Here is a 26,515-nt window from a genome sequence, read left to right as displayed (position 1 = left end):
TGACGTTTTTCAAAACAACTTGGCTGGTCAGGGCTTCAGGGCACATACGTAGATTACTTTGGAAGAGCAGTATGGAGACATTTTGTGGTTTTATGTGTTTTTTTAACGTTTGAATCCTGGTCACCGTTTGCTTCAATTGTTTGGGAGAAAAGTGCAGCACTTTTCCCTGTGAACCTCCGGCAGCGTTTTGTGGACAATAAAACTTCACTCGACATCTATAAATTTGCGTCTTCATCCCCCCGTCCTCAGCTGACGAGGGAATCCTCCCCGACAAAACGGTGCTGACTCCTTTTCATTCTCTGTACAAATAGAAAACCGCATCAGCAGCTCTCTGGGTGCCACAACCAGCAGTGATTTCATTCATTAATCGCTCGCTGTTCAACGGCGCAGACGTTTGATTTCTTCAGTGGAAATCTTATTATTGAACAGGATGTTTGTGAGGCTGCCGGGGAGGAGAGCACACGCAGTCCAGAGTGATTCACTTCCCTTTTCAAAAGATCCTCCGAGGTCGTGATCAAATGAGATTTTTTATCCTGCTCAGAGAACGCTGTCGACTGAACCGCAGCTCTTCTTGCTGTGGTGAAATGTAGCTACAGACCTCAGTACAAATTTGCTTTTATTTACTTTACTATTTCATGTAAAACTGATTTATACTTTTACTGAACTGCAATTCAAAGGGAAATATTGTACTTTTTACTGCACTACATTAATTTGACAGCTTTAGTTACTTTCCAGATCAAGATTTAACAACCAAAACACAATTTTTTCAAATAAGTAAATAATAACTAACAAACCCCAATAATATACTGTAAAACTTCAAATCAAAGCCTAGTTTCAGTTCAGTTACATACCCAGCACTGTTAACTAGCCTGATGTGGCGACACATTTTAACAAATAAAAGCTTGTCGCTATTAGAGGCTCGGCCTGGTCACCGTGGAGGTCATTTTTAGAGAATTTCTTTGGACGTATAAAACCGTGTTGTGGACTCCCTGCTGGAGATAACATTAGTTTGTTGCTTAGATCACATATACAAGTATATGTTTAAACTTTTGTAAATGTGGACATGCTAAGATTCTCCACAATTCAATCATTCAGTTAATTTTTCCACAGAAGAAGAAAAGTGAAACTTTAGACGTGAGAGGGCGTCAGACTTCAGTCGAAGCATCTTTAAACTCTGCAGGTGTTTGGCTTTAGTTGAATTAAAAGGAGGAAGAAAAAGCTGCTAATATGCCTCAAATGATTAGTAAAAAAAATAGTTTCTTATTTTTATGATTTATGGTAATTACTGTGATATCTGTATAGAAAATCACGTTTTGACAGATTTCAAAACAATAACACACCTTTGATAACAGCAGAAGCACCAGCAGTGAAAGGAGCCGGCGGTCGATGAGGAGATAAAAATAAATTGGGCTGATGGTGATTTCTTGTTCTTGGGATGAGGCAGAAATGCAGGAAAACTCAATATTACTCGTCAGGAAGCTTTTTAAGCCTCCAGGTGCTGCTGCTGTTTTCTCGGCCCGACGCTGACGTAATGCACGCTGCGGTGAAAGTTGAGACATATTGAATTTTGGCACCCTGGGAAGTTTGATTATGTGCACTGTGTCTGTACTGTAAGGTACACAGTTTGGTGTCAGCCACGAGCAAACCGTTAGAGGAAATACCTGAAAATAAACACGCAGACGCACAAGACGTGAGAACAGGGAGAGAGGTTTATGTGTGCGTTTGGAAAACGGCATTTTTGTACTTTTTGGCTTCTTTATCTCTGTCCTTTCTTATTTATTCAGTTTTCTTGCATTCATAATTCCTTGTTTGATTTTTGGATAACCTCTGAGACCAGTGATACTTGTCTTACGGCCCACAGACCAAATCTGGCCCCTGGCAGGGTCCCTGGTGGCCCCCAAACACTTTCTAATTCACAGTAAATAAAAGTATTTCACACTGGGAATAGTTTTTCTCTTTGAGGCCCTCCTAATGTTTGCAGCCGCCCGTGTAGCCTGTAGCAAGCACAGCCTCTGTGTTGCATTGTTTGCAGTTATGATTTTGCAAAGTCATGTTCAGGCGTTAAAATGAAGAGTTTTTAACCGTTTAACACCTGGATTGTCATCAGTTTTCTTGTGCTGCGTTCAGTCACTTGTCACACGCACTTAAACCTCTGAAACCTGAATAATTGGGCTTGATGGGAAAAACACAATGGGCAACTTGGCAAGAAATGCCCCATGAATTGAAAAAAAGTTAAAAAAAATGCCAAGGAAATGACCTAGGGGTAATAATAAAAAATAATATAAGTAATTCTTACAATTGAAAGTTAAATTACAGAAAAATAAAAATTCAAAAAATGTGTTTTTGTGTGCTTATTTTCAGGACATTTTCTTGCAACTTTCTACTAATTTCTTGTTATTTTTTGGTCCAGGTTGCTCATCACCTTCTGTCCATGTTTTTGAAGAAATGAAGCCAGGTTGCTCAGTTACAAAACACTGAACAAGTGTTGCATTGTTTGTAATTTTGTTTTTGTACAGTGATTTTCAGGCATTAAAGTTAAAAGTTTTAAACTTTATTAAACACTGGAGACTATAAATCCATTAGCTCTATGTAAGGACATCTTTTTATTTTTTTCAAAAACTACTTACTGTCCAAAGAAAACATGACGTTTCTTTATTTGTATCAGGTTGTACTAATCCCAAATATTTATCAAACAGGGGCGTTACAAAGTACATAAACATATTAAACCATTCGGTACGAGGCTCTCAGTTTGGGTCGTATTACAAAGCGATACGTTATACTATGTAGTTGTTTAAAATTATATGGAGGCGGAAATTACAATTATAACAGTCCTTGTTTTTTAATCATTCATCAATTATGGGGTCATCGAAAGCGGCCGCATAGAAAATCAAAATCCTCATGAGCGGGCGGAGTAAGCAGTGCACATAAAGGAACGTGTTGGGGCCGTTTAACCTCATCTTGGAGGTTATTCCAGGTTTTTACTGCATGATAACAAAACGCTGCTTCTCCATGTTTAGTTCTGGTTCTTGGGACCATCAGCAGGCTGTCCCCTGATGTCCTGAGGGCCTCTGATGTCCTGAGGGCCTCTGATGTCCTGAGGGCCCCTGATGTCCTGAGGGCCTCTGATGTCCTGAGGGCCCCTGATGTCCTGAGGGCCCCTGATGTCCTGAGGGCCTCTGATGTCCTGAGGGCCTCTGATGTCCTGAGGGCCCCTGATGTCCTGAGGGCCCCTGATGTCCTGAGGGCCCCTGATGTCCTGAGGGCCTCTGATGTCCCGAGGGTCCTTGAAGGTTCATATGTCACAAGCATGTCAGAGATACAGGATATTTGGGCGCTGAGCTACAGAGTGATCTATAGACAAGCAGCGAGATTTTAAAATCAGTTTTCTGAGTGGCGGGTATCCAGAGTGAGGATTTTGGAACTGGAGTCATGTGCTCATATTTCCTGGTTTTTGTCAGGACCCTCGCAGCTGCATTCTGAATAAGCTGAAGTTGCCTAACATCTTGTTATGATCTTTTATAGCTTTGAGGTGTGTCAAACTAAAATGATAATAATATGATATAATAATAAAGATACAAAACAACTATCCTGTTATATTTGGAAAATAATATATGCAGTTTAACACTGTGTTTAATATAATGTTCCCGCTGTCATAAGGACACTGAGAACATTATATAAAGTTATCAGCAGCTATTTCTGTTTTATTTGTTGCTAAGAAGACACCCCAGTGGACGGGTCAGTTTCTTTTATCAAGAAAATACAGTAACAGATTGTTTGATCGTGAAAAATATCATCTTCAGCCCTACTAGGATGCATTTGTCAGTCGTGTCTTTTCTTGCTGTATCCAGTATTTTATTGTACCTTTTGGTTGTTATTTAATTTTAATTTTTATTTAACGAATCACTAAACCTCCTTGAGGTGTTTTGACAAACTAATATTCAGTACGATAATCAGACCACTTATCGGGCCGCACACACAGTTTGGACGGGGAGAGCCTGGCAGGCTGCACCCGCTGCACTCAAGCTGAGAGACGGTAAATAGTTTAGCAGGGGGAGATAAGGTCTATTTTTATCCCAGCAGACAGACGGAGGAGACACACTGGCAGGCTGACGCACAGGTTGAGGCATCAGAGAGAGACGGCCAAACAGGCTCGGAGACAGACAGACAGACAGAGACACAGCCAATCAGGTGGACAGACAGGCAGGTGGACGTAGATGCAAACAGACAGAGACACAGAGAAAAAAAACAGCTTCAGCTGGGTGCAAACCTCTGGGCTGCAAGATTTTCACTGCATGGCAAGAATACATCAGGACATGTGTTTCCAGCCAGCTCTTTGTATGCAATTTTTAAAAATTTGGGCAGAAAAAAACCTGGTTGAAAAAGGCCAAAAAAATAAATGTGACTGAGGCCACATTAAGACGAGGACGGCCCTAAAAACACAAGTCTTTTCTTTGAGTTTTTAAAAAAATCTGCATTAATATGAAAACACACAAGAATGATCCTCGTGTACATTGATCTGCAAAAACAATGATATGTATCCCCTTTCTTGCAAAAATAGAACTTAATTCTCAAGTTACGACATATTTCTCGTAATATTACGAGTTTATTTTCATAATATTACTGCTTTTAAAAGTATATATATATATATATATATATATATATATATATATATATATATATATATATATATTCTCAGATTAGGATTTTATTCTCGAAATCTAAACCAATTTATTTTTGACATTTTACATCTTGCATTATTTGTCCTTGAGTTTGTTCTCGCTTGTGTTCAATACGACTGTTTGACTTTCCTGTTATTTCCCATTCCTGCTGTTTTTTTAGGTGATACATAAATGAAGTTATTATTAAATACAAGGCGTTAAATCTTGTTTTTCATGATTTAATTTCAAAATGAGACGTGAGTCCAAAGTGATAACGATAACTGCTCGATAAGCAGCACAGACATTCATTTTTTAAGTCGGCAAAAATTAAATGCTACAGTCCGAGTTATTTATTATGCACTGAGACATTCTCTTTTATGATTTTCATTTTATTTTGATCTATATTTTGTTTACTGTGGTCTGCAGAGACCTGCAGGGGGTTTCTGAAGCTCAGATCACAATCGCTGCGTCCCACAAACAGAATCATTAACAGTGTTTGTAACAGTGATGCTGCGTTGAAAGCGTGATGTGATTTAAGAGCTTCGTTAAAATGTTTACAGTCTTTTGTTAGGGTCTTGCACCCCTCTGTGTTTTTAATTCGCTGTGATATTTATGAGGTCTCTTCATCTCAGCCTCACTTTTTATGTTTCTGTTTTATTTTTACATGCTGTCAGATGTTTATGCAGAGAAACTGAACCCAAGCTGAACCCTGTGAGCATTTTGACGTAATCTTGATAGAGAACAAGTCTGACCACTGCACACTCACTCACATTCATCGAAGGAACAGAGTGTGAAATTCAGGGGGACTTCCTCGCGTCGAGCGTCGTCTACTGTAAAAACATGGTGATCTCCATAAATGTGGACCTGCTGCCCACGTAGATATAAATGGGCCACCTGTTCTTATTCTGAAGTCGTCAAATACTGCAGCTTTTGCACCGCTTTCGGCGTGAGATCCCGACGCCAAAAGCCAACTTTCACATCCACGTGATGCGCTGCTGGATGGCGTCAGGTGAGAACGAGGCATGACTGAACCGTTAGCGGTCTTCGGCCCGTTTCACACAGCACGTGCGTGAGCAGCACAGAACCTGATGTTTTGGCTTTTTTTTTCAGTGCCCAGGTTATCAAGTCAGAGCACACACACTGCCCGCCTGAGCAGCGCTTGTCAGGCGCGTCTCAGCTGCGTGTCCGCTGCAGCACATCCAGAAAAACACCGCTTGCCGATTTTTACATGTGCCGTGCACGTTTGTCAGCAGAAATAGAGTAAAAATGTTGTTTTGATGATTGTGTTGATTCCATATCAGATTTTACTGCAGTTTAAAAGTGTCTCGGTCACAGAGATGAGGAAATACAGAGCTGTCTGTTTTACTTCCCTTTCAAAATAAAAGTCCCCTGACAGGTCTCTGTGGACAGAATAGCATCAGATATTGACACAAGGCATTTTATTTTTAAGTACTGGCAGGACTGCCTTGTCAGTGAGCTGCAGGACTTCATAAATGAGTGGAATTTGTACTTATAAATGTGGAAATATAGTATTCATAACAGAGGCAGCGACGCAGCAACAACGCTGCGTGTGTGAACACCACAAGCATGAAACACGCTGCAGTTCACTTCCTGTGTGGATTTTTTTTTCTCCACCTCACCATGTGCCTCTTTTGCCTAAACCTAACCATCGTGACGGTTGCGTTGAATGTCATGTGCTGTTGTGTAAACATTAGGACCGTGCTGCTGCATCCCACCATGTGCATTTGTTTTCATCATAGTAACGGCATCCTGGAGCGTAAACGTCTGACCGTGAAGGAAACCTAAAACGTCACGAGTAGATGTCGAGGTTGACTGACGGAGATGCACCATGTGACGACCTCACATGATACACAGACTGACTTTGATTGGTTCCAGATATCTGTTGTTGGTCTCATTAACCACTCATGATCGGTATCGGTCGACCTCTATTTAAAATGTTATGTGGCATCATGACAACACAGCAGTAGGAATATATCATTTTCAGGACAGGAATAGAGCTTTGAAAGCAATGAAACTCAGCACCTGGTGAAGTTTAAGTAAGTTTTCGCTTATTGGTTTTGATCATAAATGCTGTCGAACTGCTGAAGACATAATTTGTTAAAAATCTCATCCTTTGAGTGAAGAGTTGCTTGTATTGAGGCTGTGAGTGCGCCGCAGCCTCTCTGCGGGGAGCGCCTCAATAATCCGCCACCGCTTTTCCTCTTGTCCTCTCTGGGTAATTGTGTTTCTCTGGCTTTATGTTCACGAGGCGGTGACCCAACTCTACGGTTTCTGAAACTCCAACATCCAATGAATCAGCGTCCGCCGGCGATGGGAAACTATTTTGTCCTGGTCAGATAAGAATATTAATTAAACATGTGCACATATGGAGGTTTTAATCTCACCAGTGATTTATGGTACTGCACTCATGTTGTATGAAACTCGTGTGTGTGTGTGTGTGTGTGTGTGTGTGTGTGTGTTCAGAGCTTTGATGGCACGGTAGTAATTGTTGTATAATAGCAGCTGGTGAATTATTTAATTCAAACTGCTTCCTCTGAGCCAGCAGCATCTGGCCCACTCGTCAGCAGAGTGCACAGGGACACACACAAACACACACACACACACACACATACACTTGCACATAGACACAGCAACATAGATTGTATAAAGACACATGCATGAGCGCACACACACACCCACAAACATACTGACTAATGCAGTATCGTTGTCCTTAGAGACTTCATTGCAGAGTGGTGTGTGTGTGTATGTGTGTGTGTGTGTGTGTGTGTGTGTGTGTATAACAATAAATAGATCAGAGTTTCAGAGAACCTTTTTTTGGCAAGTTCTCTGTTGCACAGTGATGCTCGGTTGTTGACGAATGAAATATTAATCATTTGGAAATATTGTGACATCTATAGAAAATAACATTTTTTTGAGGAAACGCAGCACACATGAAACCTTGATTTAAGAAAAAAAACATCACTTGGTGAAATCTCATCACTTGTTTAGGCTGCTTTGTTGATTTTGTTGTTATAGATTAAACTGCGTCATCATTACTTTTGTCTTTTTTCTTGTATCTTGACAGTTGTAGTGAAATCATTTTTGTTGATTCTGGCCCTGAGCGCTGTTTCATTTTTATTTTTTATTTTTTATGGCCGTCTGGATGGAACAGAATTCAATTACAGGACTCAGATTGAGATGTTTTGTTAGAGAGCAGTGATGTTGTCATCACCCGGAGTTTTAATTGGATTGTAAGCGCTGGGTTTCCTTTCGGCTCATGGACCATGTGGCGCGTTGTGTTCACATTTACATTCGGGATTAGAGACAGATCACAGTCTAAATAAGTTAGCCAAACAGAGGAGTTAGAGAGCGGCGCTCACATAGCTTGTTCCACACATCCTCTGCTTTGTGCTGCAGCTACCTGGGATGGAAAAAAACACCACATTTCGCTGCATCCACACTAATCTGTTTTTCATTACAAATGCAGAGCTATTGCTATGTTTAATGTTTATACTCCCTTTATGTTTAACAGATGGTCCACGTCACTGCCCTCATACTTCCATGCATCCTTTATGTTGCAAAAGTTTTACACAACAGCAAATGAGGTGACAGTAGGCGGGTTTCTATTACAGATTTGCACAAAACTTAATCGATATTTTGGAAATGTGGATAAAACTCAATGTGGAGATGACTGTGTTTCCACTGAGTGATGTTCTGCGACTTCTCCTCTGGTGATAACATCCCAGTAACCATGGTGATGGATGTTGAAAACATCAGCAGCTTTATTTCTATTGCAGCCACCGCACTAGCCGTCATTATTTCCAGTCCAAGGCCACGTAGGCGTGTTACGGAGGCATGATGGAAAGGCGAGCCCCTTATACGTGGGAGCGTCCACATATGAGGGATTTCTGGGAGATGTAGTCCACGATTTCACAGAGGAATTGTGGATTCAAAACTTTCTCAGAGTTATGTGATGCAATAACAGCTCCTGTAGCTCCTGCTGCATCATGAGGGAGCCAGTTCCTGCTGACAAGCACACAGACACAGCATCATGTGACCTAGAAACGACAAGACATCTCATGGGAGTGTAAAAGCTTTTTTGCGATAATTTAGAAATTCACGTTTCCATGAGGCATATTTTAAATTTGCAGTTTCAGTTTGTTCAATTTGAGGATTAATGGAAACACATTTTGTGAAACTTTGACAGAGGCAGTGTGATTTTTTTCTTCAAAAGCATCTGTCAAAATCGGTTTCTGACTAGACGACTAGCGAATGGTGATTTGAACACCTCAAACATTTCTATACCTAGAACAGAAAAAGAAAGTGCATTCTTCTGTAAATATCACATTTATTTGCTTGAATTAAGTTACAAGCTTTTATAGCAAACTTATTAAACACTTTATTCTTAGTGGGGTTTTTTTCGTAAAAAAAACATCTTTGTTTTCACTGTTTCAAATGATTATGTTAAGTTTGACAATTTTTTATTTTCTCTCACCTGAAAGTCTGTTCAAACATCTTAAGAAATTGAGGAAAATTGACTTAATATCTTTAAAAACACTGGAAGAAGTTGGGAGTCAAAAGCTGAAATATTTTGGAGGTTTTCTGAATAAAAAAAAAAAGGTAACAAAAGATCTAAATGAGTAGATAAAAATATATAGAAAAAATAATTAGGCCTATAATATTATTAATAAGAAATAGAATTTAAGACATTATTCCTATTTTTTAAATTATTATAATTTTCTTTTTCTTTCCTCTCTCTCAGGTCATTATTCAGGTAATTTTCTTGTTACCTTTTCCTATTTTATTTCAATTTGAAGGAGATCTTTTCACGTTGCCATGTTTTAGAAGAAATCGAACCGATGTGCTCAGGTTTGTTGTTTAACTGAAAGGCGTCTGAACGCAGCACAGAGAAAAAAAAACTGATGTTGATCCAGGTTTCAAAGGGTTAAGGTTGTAAGTGTGTCGCTGTTGGAGGTCGGCGGTGATCAGACGGGGAATATTTCTCTCTTTGGGGTAGATGACAGCGTGGATCCCTCGGCGCTGTTAACCTCCCTGCGTCCGTCATGGTGGTTAGGCAGACGCTGAGCTGAGTGCCGGTCGCTGGGCTCGGCCCGGTTGGGAGGGGCTGGCACACACTCTGAAATATTAATGACCCACTGTAGAGAAGGACTCAGCCTCCCCCCTCGTTATCTCTCCCCGGCCTCCTCCTCCCGTCTCTCATCTTTCTCCCCTCTGCTCTGTCTCGCTTTCAACTCCCCTCTTTCTATAGTCTCTTTTCCTTTCTTCCCTCCTCTTCATTTACCTCTCTTTCCCTTCATTTTCCTCTCTTCTCTCAGGAGGGTTGTTAGATTGCGTTATGTCACATTAAAGAGACAAGCGCGCTGCAAAGTGAAAAATACGACGTAATAAGAATCATCCGAGGAAACTTGTGGATTCGGCATCGATTTCAGATCAGCATGAATCAGATTTTCTGCGAGATTTTTGGCGTTTTCCTCGTCCTTTCATCTCTTTCTCTCTGTTCCTCTCTGACATTTTCTATAAATCTCTCTGTGTCCTCTCTCTTTTCCACTCATTTCTGCCCTTTATGCCATCCTCTCTTTTGTTGTGCTTTACTTCATCAGAAGGAAACCACTGAATAAGGGAATTTTAGTGAAAAGCCACATCTGTTGTGTGAAGATTTACTTTAATTCTCAGTTTGCTGTCAATGGGCCAGTGTTTTTCTATCTAATTTGATCTAATAAGTTATAGTTTGTATTTTCTGTACAGTGGGATCTTCAAAAGTCAGAATGTAAGAACGCAGTAATTTCAAACGGGTGAGATGCAACGATGCGCAGTCGCTAATTACCCTCCATCTCCTCCTGAGCAGCTAAAACATTGATCCAAATATATCTGCAATGATTTTGAAAGAGAGACTGAATAAATGAGAGATATATAAAGACAAGAGAACCACTAAAAACTTCTCAAGGACCTCTGTTCCTGCTGCTGTCTGCAGTTTACCTGTTCTCCGGCCTGTCCGTGACGTCGCACGGACACACCAACAAAACCACGCACACACAAGCTGATAGAGAGGCAGACTCATGTACTGCAGTGGTGTGTTCACTGGCAGTGGGAATGTAGTCGATCGCCTTTATTTAGCTGGTTTATCCAATATGAAAAACTGTGTGGACATGCTAATTTTGGTGGGAAAGGGGTATTAGTAAGTCCACTGTTCCAACAATCACCAGCTCTGGTTTGGTTCAAATGAATCCTTAATTCACTAAGTAAGATGTGGGAAACATATTATTATTCCCCAACAACATGCTGCTCTTTCTCTGCCTGCTGGTCGCCGGCTGTTTACAGTCCTGTAACTTCTCCCTCCACCGCTAGGTGTTGTCGTGTCTCTCAGCTCAGCTGTCTGTTCCACCAGAGACTGAGCTCTGACGGTGCATGCTGTGTACTACATACAATGAGTTTATTGGAAAGGGAAGCAATTATATTCATGACTGCATTAAACAACATACCATCTGGATTTCGTAATACCCTGGTTATCGAGTTTCTGTCGGGTTTCAGCCTCCATGCCTGCCTGAACTCAACTGTGCATAAATAACCACCAAGGACAACTCCACTCATTTCAACTCAGTTTATTGAAATTATTGAGAATATTGAGATTGAGTTTGTTGACGACATTAAAGAAAAAGAAAAGCAAATCATATTAGTTAACTCTAAAAAATAGCTGACGTGTCACTTTTTCAGTGGTTAAACTGAGCCTCAACATAAAGAAAAGAAAAGGTTGTATAGGACTGTAGGGTCTTAATCATAACTAACCTCTTTTTTTCCTCCTCCTTTTCTCTCAGACATGGCTGAAGAACTACGGCTACCTGCTGCCTCACGACGTCCGTACGTCAGACCTGCGGCAGGAGAAAGCGATGCAGTCCGCCGTGGCCGCCATGCAACGCTTCTACGGCATTCCAGTGACGGGAATACTGGACGAGACGACTATAGAGTGAGTCGCAGTGTGTTTGTTTTTGTGCCATAAAAACCAAAGACAAGCAAGACAAGACATCATATATTTCATCACAACACAATATTATATTGCTTCTTTTGACAACAGTATGATACTACTACTTAAAACATCTTTTTATTAATTTATATAATTGAATAAGAATACATAAAAAACACCAACTGAAAATGCTCAAACAAACAACAGCAAAGATTAACTGCAATAATAATAAATGCCAAATCAAATATAAAAAAGGAAAGAAAAGATACAGGTGTTGCCATCTAGCGAGGGTGAGGTCATTGAGAGCCCACATCTTTGCATTTGCGATATCTGTGGTCCAAGTTCCCACCAAAACACCCGTCCGACCAATCGTTAGCAGCTCCATTGAATGTGAGTGCACGGATGGGCTGTCACAGCTGTCAATCATGGCAGAAAAGCCCCCTTTTGGATAATTTAATAACTCATTAAAACCGAACTTATGAAAACAAACAGTTGAACAAACATCAGGGTGATGAGAACTACCTTCAGTGACAGAAACCATCCTTAAGAAAAATGCATTTGGCATGTACTTTGAGTTTTTAGTTTGACCTTTGTCCCATTCACTGATATGGAGGGGCGGGCTTTATGACCTTTACCGCAGTCAGACACCAGGGGGCGATCCAGATTGGAAAGTTACACTTTTGGGGAGCTATCATGTTGTCTGTCTCTATATTCAGTCTATTGGCTGGACACACACGTGCCGTGGAAAGTTCGAAATAAACCTGTAACTTAACAAATAAGTACAAATTTTGAAACCTGAATGTTTGTACATGTAATGTTTTAACTCCACTCAAAGTTTAGGACGTGGGACTTGACTTGGTACTGAAGTGCACAGACAGGCAAAACAATAACTTGGCACATCCCGCCCCTCTGTTTCAGTCCTTTAGTCACACTGTATGAGGTGTAGGAGGATAACCAGTTTTCCTGCGGCAGGTGTCAGTAACGTCGATGGACCTCTCTATGAGCCGAGTCCTTAATAAAGTTTTAAACTAATAATGTTTAAGGCTAATAAGAACTTACTTTCAGAAAACATTCAAAAATTGCTCAGTGTTCAAGAGGGTGGTTATAATTTATGGTGAAAATTTAGTTTCAAATCGTTTAGTTTTTGGACCCCCGGGAAAAGTTTTTGTTTATCAGTCGGTGGTGTAAAACTGTGGAACAGTTTAAATGTGGCGCTAAAGCGATTTTCAGACATAAACAAGTTTGAAATTATGTATAAAAATACAATTTTCACAAGCTACAGGGATAAAGAGGGGCTCTGACAATCACTGGGTGTTTTCAGGGGCCACTGTTTCAGTTATTTATTATTTATTTGCTTTATCTTTCTCTTTTTTCTATAAATAAATATGTGGGTATATGTTTATATTTAATTATTTATTATACACGTTGAGAAAAATAAGGAAGCTAGTTAATTAAAATTCAGTGACTCATGGGGAAGGGGTGGGATTAAATATATCTTTACTTCTCACTCCTTTTCGAATATGCAAAGCAAGTCATTATGTATTTCGCCATTTCTTTTGCTTTATGTTAGTAATTGTCTGTAATTATTTTGGTCTCTGTTTTTTTATTATACATATTCTCTTTATTTCCTTTTTTACATGTTCAAAATGAGTAAAAATCAAATCACACAACAATAACGATGATGACGGCTGAATGAGCGAAGTTAAAAATCTCTTTTTGGACCATCAGCAACACAAACTGGAGTTCAGGCAGGAAGCTGCAGCACACCGAGGCTAAAAATGTCAGGCCAATTAGAGTCCATTTATAATCAGTTAGAAATTCATCTGTGTGGCCTTTAATCAGAACTGTGGTCTGAAAAGGTTTCATAACAGCCATGAAATAATGTCGAATCGCCCTCACAAACCAGATTTGTTTGTACAAGCCGGTTAGTAGATTGAATCAGGCGCATCACTATTAACCCCATAAAATCTGAGAAAATTGACTTAATTTCATTAAAAAAGGGACATGGAATGCAGGCAATGTGCAATTTAAAAATCGTGATCATAACAATCCTGATTTTGCTGCACAAGGAAATAATCCTAAAACCAAGGTGTTTTATTGACACTGAAAGTTTCTTTTGAAAAAGATTTTATGTGCGTAATGAGCAGAAACTGTAAATTTCCTTTGAAAACACACAATGCATTTAAAATTTAAATTAACACACCATCCCGGGATATCAGCAAACACAGGAGGATACCTAAAGCGACATATGTGGACCTGAACACTGACTGAGCAGCGATATTTGACAAAAATGTGTTTGAATCTTGACAGTGCAACGGCAACTTAGAGGCACGCAGCTTAGCAAACAGCAAATTTCGTATGTTTCTGCCTTCAGAGGATTACGGCTATTATCTCCACACACTGAAATCTGTCCAGCAAATGCTCATAAACAGAATAACAGATGTAGTTGGAAGCGGTTCCAGGAAAATCCAGCTCCCTGTGAACTAAATAGCCAAACTTAAACGTCATGTCGTTTCCAGGTGGATGAGGAGACCTCGCTGTGGCGTCCCGGATCATCCTCACACCAGCCGCCGGCAGAGGAATAAACGCTACGCCCTGACAGGACAGAGATGGAGAGATAAAAAGATCTCCTACAGGTATCCATATATTATGTTTCTGTTGTGTCATCTGCTTATGTTTTCCTCGTTTTCTTTCTGTCCTTCTTGCTTCTTTTCTCTGTTCATACATTTATATGTTTCTTTCTCTGTCCTCCTCTTCCCTTCCCTCCCTGATTGTTTTTCTCCTTCTCTCTCTCTCTCTACCAGTCTGAACTTGGCTGGGCGTAATGTAAATTAGCTCCGTCCCACGGGACCCTGAATGCATCTCGCATCCCTGCATTACATCCACCCACTCGTCTCTCCGTCTTTCTCTTCGTTCGTCCCCTTGCTCCACCGTATTCTGTTGTCTTCCTCTGTGTACATACAGTAAAACCCTCCGCTGTATGATGTGACGATCCAACCAGCAGCTCAGCCATGTAATATAGGTCTAATGCAGATTAGAGCCGTCCCACGAGATACTGAACACATCCCAGCTCCTATTGTTGCCTCTGCCCACTTTATCCCCCCCCCCCCCAGGTCTCTTCACATCTTTTTTTCTCCCACTCCTGCTCTCAAATTCTCAAATTCAAAATAAGCTTTAGTGTCAAGAATCAAATAGAAAAAAGAAAAAAAAGGAAACTCCATGTACCGACTGCTGTGCTTGTTTTTCCTATTCTTCAATGCGTTTATCGGCGGCACATGAACCAGCTTAACCCTTTGAAAACCTGAGCAAATTGGCCTGATTCCTTTCAAGAATATAAGAAAGCAATGCTTAACTTTACAAGAAATTACCCAAAATATCATCTGGAAAGTTTCAAGGAAAAAAAAAAAAAGGTAAAATGAAAAAAAAAACAGCATTTATGAAGTATAATAAACACATATGTACAAACCTATAACATACAAAAATATGTATATAAATATATATATTTATTTATTAATTTTTTAAATATACAAGGGCAGTAAACTTGGGCGTCTAACCCTCATATCAGTGTGTTTCACTCCTCCCTCCTCTCCTCCTTTTCCTCCACCACTCCACTCACAGCTTTATAGGTCTAATGTAAATTACGGCACTCCCATGAGACACTGAAGGCATCTCGGCCCTCCTGCACCACAGCTACCCGCTCCACAGCGTTACATAAAACCCCACACTCCTCTCTGGTTACCCCTTACTGTATCTGAGTCTCCTCGGCCCCCCCTCCTGCTATCGGCTGTCACCGCCCTGCCGCCCAGCTCGCTGTTGTCTTCAGCCGCGCCGCCACTGTTCAAGATGCATAACTCGGATCGTTTTTAACTTAATTTTTCTTCTTCTGAGGCGCCAAACTATCTCCAGAGCTGTCTCTGATGACTTCCACTCTCGTGTGACTCTTCTGCTTTGGCTAATGTTTTTCAGAGGAGACATAATGCTGCCGAGATCACATTATTTATGATACAGATTTATGCTTAGGTCAGTGATTATTAATTATGGGTATGATTTCCTGTTCTTCTTTTTACTGACACCATCTGTGAGCAGGGTTGGGGAGTTACAAATTGGTGATATTCTGAATAGCAGTGGATTATTTGAAGAGATTATTTGTTACGTTTTATTTGCTCTCACACCGGGTCCTAACTGACTACAATGTGAGCAAGCGTCAGTTTTATTGCATTGTTTTTTATTTAAATGCTCCAACTCGTCATCGGCGATGCAGCACTGCCGATTTGACCTGAATTTTTTTCAGATGCCCAGTTTTCTTTTTATTCCTGTCGCTTGCTTTGAAAGTGACACAGTGGATGAAAAATAGTAGTAGTAGTAGTGTGAAGTGGAAATGTGGAGTTATCTACACAATACCTTCTGCAAAAACCTAAATAAGGAAGCAGCTGGCTGGAGGGAGATCCCCACGATGTTTTTCGCAAAAGACCATCACTAAAAACAACCTACTTGCTGTTGGCTGTATTGTAGGTCATTTCCAGTAAATGTCACAATATAAAAAGTATTCAGAGTTTTCATTTTTTCCAAAGAAAAAAATCTTTAAAGAAAAAAAATGATAAATGTTTGTAAAAATCAAAAAATGAAAGGAAAATCATAACCCACAAAAAAATTCAAAGACAAAAAAGTTGCCATGAAGTTTAAAGACAAAAAAATGCCCAAAAACTTTAAAAGAAAAAATAATCGCCAAAATTAAAAAAAATAAAAATAAATAAATCAGTAAAACATGCCTTCCAAACGATGGGCATGTTTTAAAAATCAGCAATAAAATAAATACAGCCATTTAAATAATTTGGATGCCACTTCTCTAAGCCAACATACCACCCCTCATAAATAATTAGCAGTCCCTAAAAATGATTAAATGCCCTGGATCTAATAATCTGCTCATTCTTGTGCTTGACTAAATATGCTTAGTTTGTTTGCAGCAATTTTTCAGCTCTAGTCAATAAAACTTTAATGATAGTAATTGTAAAGTATTCTGTTTCTACTCAGTACTAATTACTAACAACTACTTGCATTTTTAACATCACAATTCATAATTAAAGTTTAAAAAAGACACATTTCAGGGTGAATAAGGTGCCGTAGTGCGTAAAAAAACATTAAAATAAAGCTTGTTCATCACAAAGGAGGGTCCCCTCGAGCCCCCCTACAGACGTCCGAGCTAAGCCCCCAGTGTCCTCACATCCTAGAAACGCCCCTGATTGCAATGATGAGAAACAAAAACTAATCTTCCCGTAGTGCAGATACTGAAGAAAGCCGTGATTTTTGAGGATATTGATGAGCTCAGTCGGGATGATTTTGCTCTCTGCTCTGAGCAGTAATTTTAGAGCAGCTGTTGACACTGACAGCAATGCAGAGAGACACATTTAGAGGAATTTTAGGGCTGCTGGCAACTGCAAATTATCACCCGCTGCTAGACGCTGTAGCTGCAGGATTATGCAACTGTGTATCTCTAAATGAAAAATTTCCATTGATGCCTCGGGACAGGGCGGTGAAGTTTTTAAGAAACAGTGGCGAGAGAGAGAGAGAGAGAGAGAAAAGATGAGAGAAGAATGAAAAAAAGACAGAAACAGAGCAATCGCAAGAAAAGATGCTCCACTTTGATGTTGATGCTTCAGCTGCATTGTTCCTAACTTTCCTGCCAACGAAGCACAATTGATTGAAGCTGAGTTGAAAGACGATGAGAAGCAGAAACAGAAGGAGAGAACATCTGCATCTTTAGCTGCGTGGCCTGTAGATGCTCTCTGGATGGTGTGTGTGTGTGTGTGTATTTTGTAAGAAGAAATTGTAAGGACGTCAAATAATCACAGATTTCTTTCATCTGTTTTTAGCCCCTCGGGTGGAACGACTGTGGGGGTGAAAAAGTCTGTCTATTTTATAGAGTTAGCAAGTAGATTTAGAAGACTGTTTTAAAAAAGCTAAAGAAAAATGTCCAGTAAACCTTATTTCTAAGTGTCATAAATATATATTTAAAATGATTTTCCAGAATTATTATAATTTTTTAGCCTTTTTTAAGTTATTTCTTGCAACTTTTTTTACCTGCTCCATTTTTTGTTTGTTTGGTTTTTTTTCTTCTTTTTTTTCTTTTTTGGGCAAATTTTCAATTTTCTTGTACTTTCCACAGATTTCTTGCTGACCCTGGGGTCATTTCTTCTTTTGTCGCTCATTACCTTTTTCCACTGTTTCTGAATAAAATAAAGCCAATTTGCACAGGTCCGAAAAGGTGGAAAAAAGTAATTTGATTGTATGTCCAATTTTTGCTGAGCAGCCGTTTTTGTGTGAAAGGAATTAAAAGCCTGTCCCCAGTATAAGCCTGCAGCATTTAATGATTTAAGAAAATAAAAGCTATATAAATATATATATAATAATAGTCAGCTATTAATTAAAGTTACCCTCCTTTATTCTCACTGTTCATCATAGTTAGGAAACACTTCAATTTTATTAGGTATTGCTGTGAGATGTTTTTAAGAAGCAGATTTTACTACAAGTCAGATACTCGTTCAGCGCAGATCCATGTTAACGTCATTTGATGCCAGTTTTTATTCTCTGCTGTTTATTTCTGTTTTTAAATGCATCGGGTGGTAGGGCTGCATAAGCCAACTGAAGTGCATGTGTGTTTGTGTGTGTGTGTGTGTGTGTGTGTGTGTGTGTGTGTGTGTGCATGCATGCTCGTGTGTGTGTGACAGTCCACCATCTGTGTGTTTTGGCCACAGGTCATTTGGCCAGCTTCACTGCCGTAACGTTCCACACCATTTACTCAAATCAGACAACTGCTACGTAGCTGTCTGCCTGGCACACACACACACACACACACACACACACACACACATACACACATCAAGGTCTTCAGGGTGGAAAGTTTGATTTACAAATAAAGTTTATAAAGGGATTTGCATGCTGACAGTTATGAAATTCAGGACAAATTTTAACTCAGGTGTTCTTAGACTTATTTGCGTCCGCTGTCATAAAACAGATCCTATATGCATAGACAGACTTGGTACCAAAACAGTGTGTAAAACATGGTTGCACATTCATCAGCTGCAAAAACAGGCACTTTCTTTATTTCCAAAAATGGCTGCAGAAGATTTCTAAATAATCTCAGACAAGAATATAATAAAAAAATGTTGTTAAAACAAGATTGGCTCACAGTTCAGCTGCTTTATGTAACTCACAGCAAGTTGTTTTCAGAGATATTCTCTGCACGATGTTGCAGCAAACGGCCTGTCAGAAAAGTCGAATGAAAAGGCTTAAATTTGCTTAACTCTCAGTGTGGCTCTTCAGGATTAGCTGAGACAGCAAAGACTCTGTCTGAACACACTAGCGGTCCTTAAAGTCTATTCTCTGTGACTCTACAAAAACTGCTTTTGGAGTCATGTTTTATTCTTCACAAGCACTCATCAAACAGAAAAAAATTAAGGAAAAAAGTCAGCTTTGCTAGAAATATGATATGAAATTGCATTCATACTTTAAAAAAAAATCTATAATGCACATGCAACCCAAAGACATTGTGTTAAAGACTTTCATTACTTCTTTTTATCTGTTACTGTCTGTCATAATAGTGGGACTGTATCACATGATTTATTTATTTTTATTTATTTATATACATATTCATTTCTTTATTAAGTAAATGTCAGATATGCATTTTATTTATTATTGAGTCCTGTTGTTTTAATTTAACCTGTTTTTGCCCTGATGTGTATGCAGGTTTTTTTTGTTGTTGTTTTTTAAAGATTTTTTGGGGGGGATTTTTTTTATTATTATTTTTTTTATGTTAGCTGCAAAGTGTTAGAGATATCCGCTGTACAGATGTACAGATGTACAGATGTAGGGACTATTTTCTTTCTGCTGCACTACACCCGCCAACCGTATCACCATGTAGAAAGATGTGTGCATCTACTCATGGACGAGAGGCTGGTGACAGTCGAGATGATGGTGTCCGTCTCGGCTGAGCTTAGCTAGCTCAGTGATGCCAGGTGAGCTAGCAGTAGATGCTTCCTTATGGAAAGATGACTTTTTAATAAAACTGGTCTGTCTCTGCTGCAGAAAGACACAAATACTTTTGAAACTGGTGCTACATGACGAGAGAAAACCAAGAAAAAACCTACAACTACCAGAATGCACTGCACCGCACCAGACCAATAAACGGTCCCACTGATGGATGATGAAATGTGAACTCATATTCCAGTTAAATAGTAAGCTTAAATATGTTTCTGAATACATTTGAGGAGAGGAGCAGACAACTCAGTCACAGAATTGTGGTTTATAAGAAGATATGAGAAAAGATAAGATGATACGTTATGACTGCTGCAAAAGCATAAAACACACATTAAAAACATCTGTGAGGTCGCCATCCGGCAGTCAGCGAGCATCTGCCCCTCTGACAAACACTGTGACGGGAGAAACACATTCACATCATAGACATCGTACATTCAGAGAAACTCCTGAACACTCACAGTATGTCAGAGATATACTTGCCATCTGTGTTGTGTTGCTGATTGCGAGACCATTTGTGCATTTGTGAGTGTTTTAGTGTGTGTTTGTGTGTGAGGTTGTGGTATCAGTGCTGCTTAGTTTCACTATTTAGTCTGATTTCAGTCCAAGTTTGAGAGAGACAGAGAGAGGGACGGGTTTGTCTCTTGATCTGCTTGTATACTCTTTGTGTCTGCGGTGGTGGGCGATAAGAAAATGCAAAAGTACAGCCTGTAATAACAATAATAATAATAATGTGTTTTGCAAATCCCCCAAATATATTTTTAATACTTTTCTACATATTTGTTTTCAGTAAGGTCCGAAACGTATTTATATTATTACAAAAGACCTCAAACAGTGAGAAAGTAAAGCCGTCAAAGTAAAGCCGTCATCAGGATCACTGAAGTTTGGCCGCAGGCGGCGCTGAAATATCTCATTAAAACTCAAACTGTGTCATCTGATCATTCAGTTCATGTTTCATATTCACTTCATCGCAGCATCAACACATCCTTCCTCAGCACGTTGCCCAGCCACTCCTAAACACAAAGTGTGACAAACATTTCTATTTCTTTGCCAGATTTATTTATTCACATCAGGAGGTTGTTGTGCGCTCATGTAAACATGTTGAATTATTGCAATTGTGTAATTATATTTATTTCCATAATGTATTTTTTGTGGTTGGGGGGAAAAAAGCATTTGCCTCCTGTCGAGAGACAGATTGTGTGAAATGAACTCAGCCGCTCGCTTTGCTGTCTTATCCCGACGCCTTTATTCTTCATCTCGCTCTCTTGTCCCGGCTTTTCTTTTCCATCCTCCCCTCTGTGTTTCTGCCAGTCACTCCATCTGTCCGCTAACGCTCCCTCCCTCCTCCTTTCTCTCTCTCCTATTGTCTGGCACAGTTAGAAAATCAATGTTATACAGGTTTTTATTTTTAAAGATGCTACATGAAAGTGTTTCCTTTAAGTGTACAGCAGGGATACTCAACTTACAACCTGAGGGCCAATCTGGCCCCCACTAGGGTGCCTGGTGGCCCCCCAACCATTTTCTAATTCACAAAAATAAAGTGATTCAAACTGGGAATTATTTTTGTACTGTTAGTATCCATAAGGTGTCAGAGAGCATGAACCAGCATCGAAATAGAGCTTGTTGATCAAAAAAGTGCCAGTGGAGGATCCCCCACACCCCTGACAGCGGTCCTAGATAAAGCCCTAATGTCCTAAAACCCAAGAAATGTATTACAATCCTAGAAATATCCTAAAGTCCTTGAAATGTCCTTAAATCCGACAAATGTTTTAAAGTCTGAGAAATGTCATAAAATCCCCACAGCCTATAATCTTAGGAATGTCCTAAGATCCGAGAAATATCCTAAAATCTAAAAAATGTCCTAAAATCCAGGAAACATCTTGAAATCCAAGAAATGTCCTAAAATCTTAAAAAAAAACATCCTAATATCTCAGAAACATCCTAAAATCCTAGAAATGCCCTAAAGTCTTAGAAAAACCTCAAAACATCCTTAAGTGCAAGAAATGTATTGAATTCCATGTCCCAAAAATCCTAGCAAAATCCTAAAATCCTAGAAATGTGCTGAAATCCCAGGAACATCCTAAAATCAGAGAAACGTCCTAAAATCCCAGAAACATCCTAGAGTACTAAACATGTCGTAAAATCCTAGAAATTTACTAAAATCCAAGAAATGCCATAAAACATAGAATATTAGAAAGTAGTAAAATCTGAGTTATGTCCTAAATCCGAGAAACATACTTAAAGCCAAGAGATGTCCAAGAAACCTAGAAACATCCCGAAGGCTTAGAAATGTCCTAAATTCCAAGTTATGTCCTAAAATCCTAGAAATGTCTTAAAATCCTAGGAATATCCTAAAATCCTATAAAGGTCCTAAAAATCCTAGAAGCATCCTAACAATGTCCTAAATTCTAAATGATGTCCTAAAATCCTATAAAACCTAAAATTGTAATATACCACGATCCCTAGAATTGTCCTAAAATCAAAGAAACCCCTCCAAATTCCTAGAAAGGTCTTAAAAGTCTATAAACATCTTTAAGTCCTAGAAATGTCTTAATTCCAAATAATGCAACATTTTGCAAAAGTGGCTCCAAAGCAAGGCAGGTTAAGTATCCCTGTTCAAACGGATGAAAAACAGAAAGTTTGAGCGAGAACTTTGCTCATTTTTACACCTTCACACAGCTGGCTATTTGCTGCATGAATGTCGGATCCCCAGCTTCTTTGGGAAAATTCTCACCTGAAAAAATGTGTCTGCAGCTGTTGGACCGTCCAGTATGCGGCTCTGATGGAGCGTACCGGCCGCCGTGCTGCAGTCCTCACACTGTGTGGTGATAACTGATGTTGAATACTCTGTATTTTGCTTCCCTGCAGCATATCTAACTTCACCCCTAAAGTGGGAGAGAAGGACACCCAGAGAGCGATCCGACAAGCCTTCAACGTGTGGCAGACGGTCACTCCGCTCTCCTTCCAGGTCTGAGAAAAAGTCCAACATTTCAGATTTACATCCTGACAAATGGACACTTCTGTTTTACAGTAGTTTTTCTGATGTGTCTCCATCTGATATTTTGCTTACATAATTTTGAAGGCCTCCAGTGCATCAAGATCAAATTATATAAGGTAGAATAAAATAGAATAATGGAAGGGAGCGTAATAACCGTAGGGATGAAAAGCTGCTAAAAATAAGTTAATTTTAAAATAACTCTTTCATTAGACGATCTGAAGAAGCAGCGTCGTTGCATAAAAAGGTGCCAATCAAAGGGATATTAAATGTTTTCGTACTGCTTTATTTTTGTGTCTAACCTTAAGCAGTTTGAGATTGTTTATCCTTTTTCAGTGTGGATGAAATAGATGGTAAGACGTATGAAACATAATGTATGATTCATAGTGCTCTTTGAGATTTTTATATCTGTGTGCTGGTGGTTATTATGATTTCAGGGTGTCCATCTCAGTCTCATGAGAGCGATATCACAAGAACATCTTGAGGGAATTTCGTCAAATCTGGCACAAACATTCACTCTGAATCATCAGTTAACTGAATAGATTTTGGTTGTCAAAGGTCAAGGTCACTGTTACCTTTTGTCAGTCTAATGCCCATAAACACAACATCTGAAGAAGGCCTTGCTGTAGTTTCAAATGTCGCACAAACGACCGCTCAGACCGAACAATGAACTGACTGGATTTTAGTGGTCAAAGGTCAAGTTCACTTTGACCTAGATAGGACCTAAGCATCTCACAGTGCAAGGACCCTCTAGGAATGCAAGGGATTATTATTATTTTTCCACCAAATGAATCATGTTTTTGGAGGTATAAACATGCCCAAAAACTCATGAAAGTTGGTACGCCTGTCAGGCCCGGCAAAAAAATTCATATTTTGGTGGTTTTGGAAATGGCTGTGGCTCCACAGTGCCCCTTAACGTGTAACCCTAAAGCCCAGTTTCACCTACAATTACAAAATTCAGTACATTTATGTATCATACCCAGACGCACAAAAAAGCCTCTTGGACCCACCCCCAAACCCAACCGGAAGTCGGACATTTTGAATTTTGTGCTGATTTTTGATTTTTGGCGATTTCTAGCCCTTGTACTTTTGCAAACTTGTCCTACAGGATTAATCCGATCGAGTTCAAATTTAGTGATTCCAATCTCAACCCCTTGTTGGTGAAAAGTAATCAAAGGTCCGTGCGCAAAAAAAAAAAAATTGTCCGATCTGCCTGAACTGTCATAGGTTTGATAAGGGTCCCATCCTGAACACATCTGTATGACAATATTCACTTGTCGTAATAGTGCCACCTACTTGCAAGAGCAAGTAAATCTTGAGGGACAATTATCATAGGATTTACATGATATTTACACGGTTTGGTCTAGAAATTAGGTATACCAACGTGACATGGAATTCGTGTCCCCTCCACTGCCACCTAACTGCTGCTGGAAGTACTACACCCTGTGAAAAAGTCCAGAGTCCAACCTCTCTATCTGACTTTCATAGTCATGAACGACCGCTTTAGCTGGAGTCCCATCAGTACCCCTGACTTACATGGGGGTGCGAGGGCCCTTTCATCGCTGCCTGCAGCTTTAATTTGATGTTGATGTTGTTGTTTTTTCAGTTTCTTTACATTATGTCTCACTTTCTTTTCCCACTCTGTTCAGGAGGTGCCATACTCAGAGATTAAGAACGAGGGTAAGGAGGCCGACATCATGATCTTCTTCGCCTCTGGTTTCCATGGTGACAGCTCTCCATTTGATGGAGAAGGGGGTTTCCTGGCCCACGCCTACTTTCCCGGCGCTGGGATCGGAGGAGACACACACTTTGACTCTGATGAGCCCTGGACGCTGGGCAACGCCAACCACGACGGTGAGACGCTCCCAAAAATGTAATGAATTCTTTTTGTCCTTTGGTCGGTCAAATTGGCCTACTTCACCTCTATTTGAGCTGAATTTATTTCTCTGGAGGAGGTACGGTGATTTAAGTTTGTGTTTAACGTTACTGATCTGCTCAGAATTAGAAAATCAAAAATTTGTTTGCTCATCAAACATCTGTGAGTTCATACACTGAAAGAATTGTCAAGATCAACTTCATGAGATCAGCCGAACTGATAGTATATGTATTTGGCTTTGCGTAATATAATGCGTTACATTAAGAGGATTTAAGGCAATATTGATTAATAATTTACAATGTCAAAAAAGGAGTTACCTCACCTCTTTCACACGCAGCACTGTGAATTCCCTTATTGTAAACACTTTGTGCTGCACTTCTCACATGACGGGTGCTAAATATGTAAAGTTTAGAAAATTGGAAGAAATAAGTTGATATAGAAAATTATTTTTAAAAAGCTAGCGAAAAATATTAAAATTTTAAATTTGAAACATTAAAATTTTCACAATTGATAGTTAAAATTATCATTATTATTATTATTATTATTTTATTTTATCCTTTATTGCAGACTCAGTATAAAAAAGGCAAAACATCAAATACAATAGAGGCAAACGCAGTATAAAATCACTATTATTATTATTGTTATTGTTGTTGTTATTGTTAGTGTTGTTATTATTATTATCATTATTAATAGCTATAAGTTAATCTGTTGCCTTAAAGAATCAGAGTTAATAATATAACTCATTTGTTTGTTGTTTTTTTTCACTATGACTTTGAGTGAATTGTCTCTCAAATCCAATTAATGTTGAAATCCCATCTGATTAAATTTTTGCTTATTACTTCAGCTGTTAATAATTCACTTGGATATAAAAGGCTTCGGTTGTGAAGACGTCCTCCGTCGTTGCTCCACTATCTGTGAGCGCCACACTGTTTAGACATTGGATGAAAAATGGAAAAGGAAAAAAAAAAAACCTTTTACTTTGTAGTTTTTTTCCCCTTCGTCTATCTCTGTTTGACAAATGACTTATGCCAGATTCCCTCTGCTTGAATAACTAACGTGTTGATAGAGAGAGGGAGTGATGGAGGGGGAGAGGAATCTGCTTGGAGAGATTAGCAGAAAAGAGAATTAGCTTTGACAGAGAAGCTCTAAATTTGCCATACCACATTACAGCCAGTGTGTGCGTCTTATTCCAGCACCGACCGTCCCAGGAAACATCTCCCAGCATCCCTGCATCAGGGCAGCTGTATTTCAGTGTAACAGAGTTTTTTTATGCACATTCATGCATTATTTTTTCCATTTTTAAACTGCTATATTGTATAAACTAGGGATCCTCAGCCAGGTTCGCTTGGTTTTTGTTTTGTTTTGGGTTTTTTTTTTTTTTGCAAAATGGGACCATCACAGTCGCCCCATACATGTTTCTATGATTTTTTTAATTTTTTATTTTAAGAACATTTCTTGGATTTTAGGCAGTTGCTCAGATTTTAAGACATTTCTAGGGTTTTAGGACATTTTTAGGATTAAAGACATTTTTAGGATTACAGGACATTAGTCGGATTTTAGGACATTCCTCAGATTTTAGGACATTTCTAGGATTGTAATGCATTTCTTGAATTTTAGGATGTTTTTTGGATTTTAGAATATTTCTAGGATCTGAGGACATTTCTAGGACTATAGGCGGTTTCTGGGATTTTGGGACATTTCTCAGACTTCAAAACATTTGTCAGATTCTATGATTAGGACATTAGGGTCTTAGCTAGGACCTCTGTTGGGGTGTGTGGGATCCTTTGCTGTAACCTTTTATTTTTTTGAACAACAAGCTCTATTTTGATGCTGTTTTATGCACTCTGGTACCTTATGGAGACTAAAAGTACAAAAACAATTTCCAGATTGAATCACCTCATTTTTATTGTGAAATAGAAAATGGTTTGGGGGGCCACCAGGTTCCCTATCAGGGCCAGATTCAGCCTGCAGGCTGT

At 39.3% G+C, this 26,515-nt stretch overlaps 1 protein-coding gene across 2 annotated transcripts in view; it reads left to right on the top strand.

Moving 5' to 3' along the window:
* Nucleotides 1-26,515, top strand: part of mmp24 (matrix metallopeptidase 24) — an 82,657-nt gene that overhangs the window by 22,652 nt on the left and 33,490 nt on the right. For both annotated transcript variants that reach the window (XM_042495632.2, XM_088070932.1), the window contains exons 2-5: nt 11,492-11,640; nt 14,157-14,273; nt 22,537-22,636; nt 24,313-24,517. In XM_042495632.2, coding sequence (XP_042351566.2) covers nt 11,492-11,640; nt 14,157-14,273; nt 22,537-22,636; nt 24,313-24,517 — 571 coding nt within the window. The remainder of the gene's footprint in view (nt 1-11,491; nt 11,641-14,156; nt 14,274-22,536; nt 22,637-24,312; nt 24,518-26,515) is intronic.

Source organism: Plectropomus leopardus, chromosome 2, assembly GCF_026936395.1.
Source record: "Plectropomus leopardus strain MGB_pleo_1.0 chromosome 2, ASM2693639v1, whole genome shotgun sequence".
NCBI classification, from domain to species: Eukaryota; Metazoa; Chordata; class Actinopteri; order Perciformes; family Serranidae; genus Plectropomus; species Plectropomus leopardus.
Note: the sequence above shows the minus strand (reverse complement) of the source record. Positions and strands in the feature narration are given on the sequence as shown.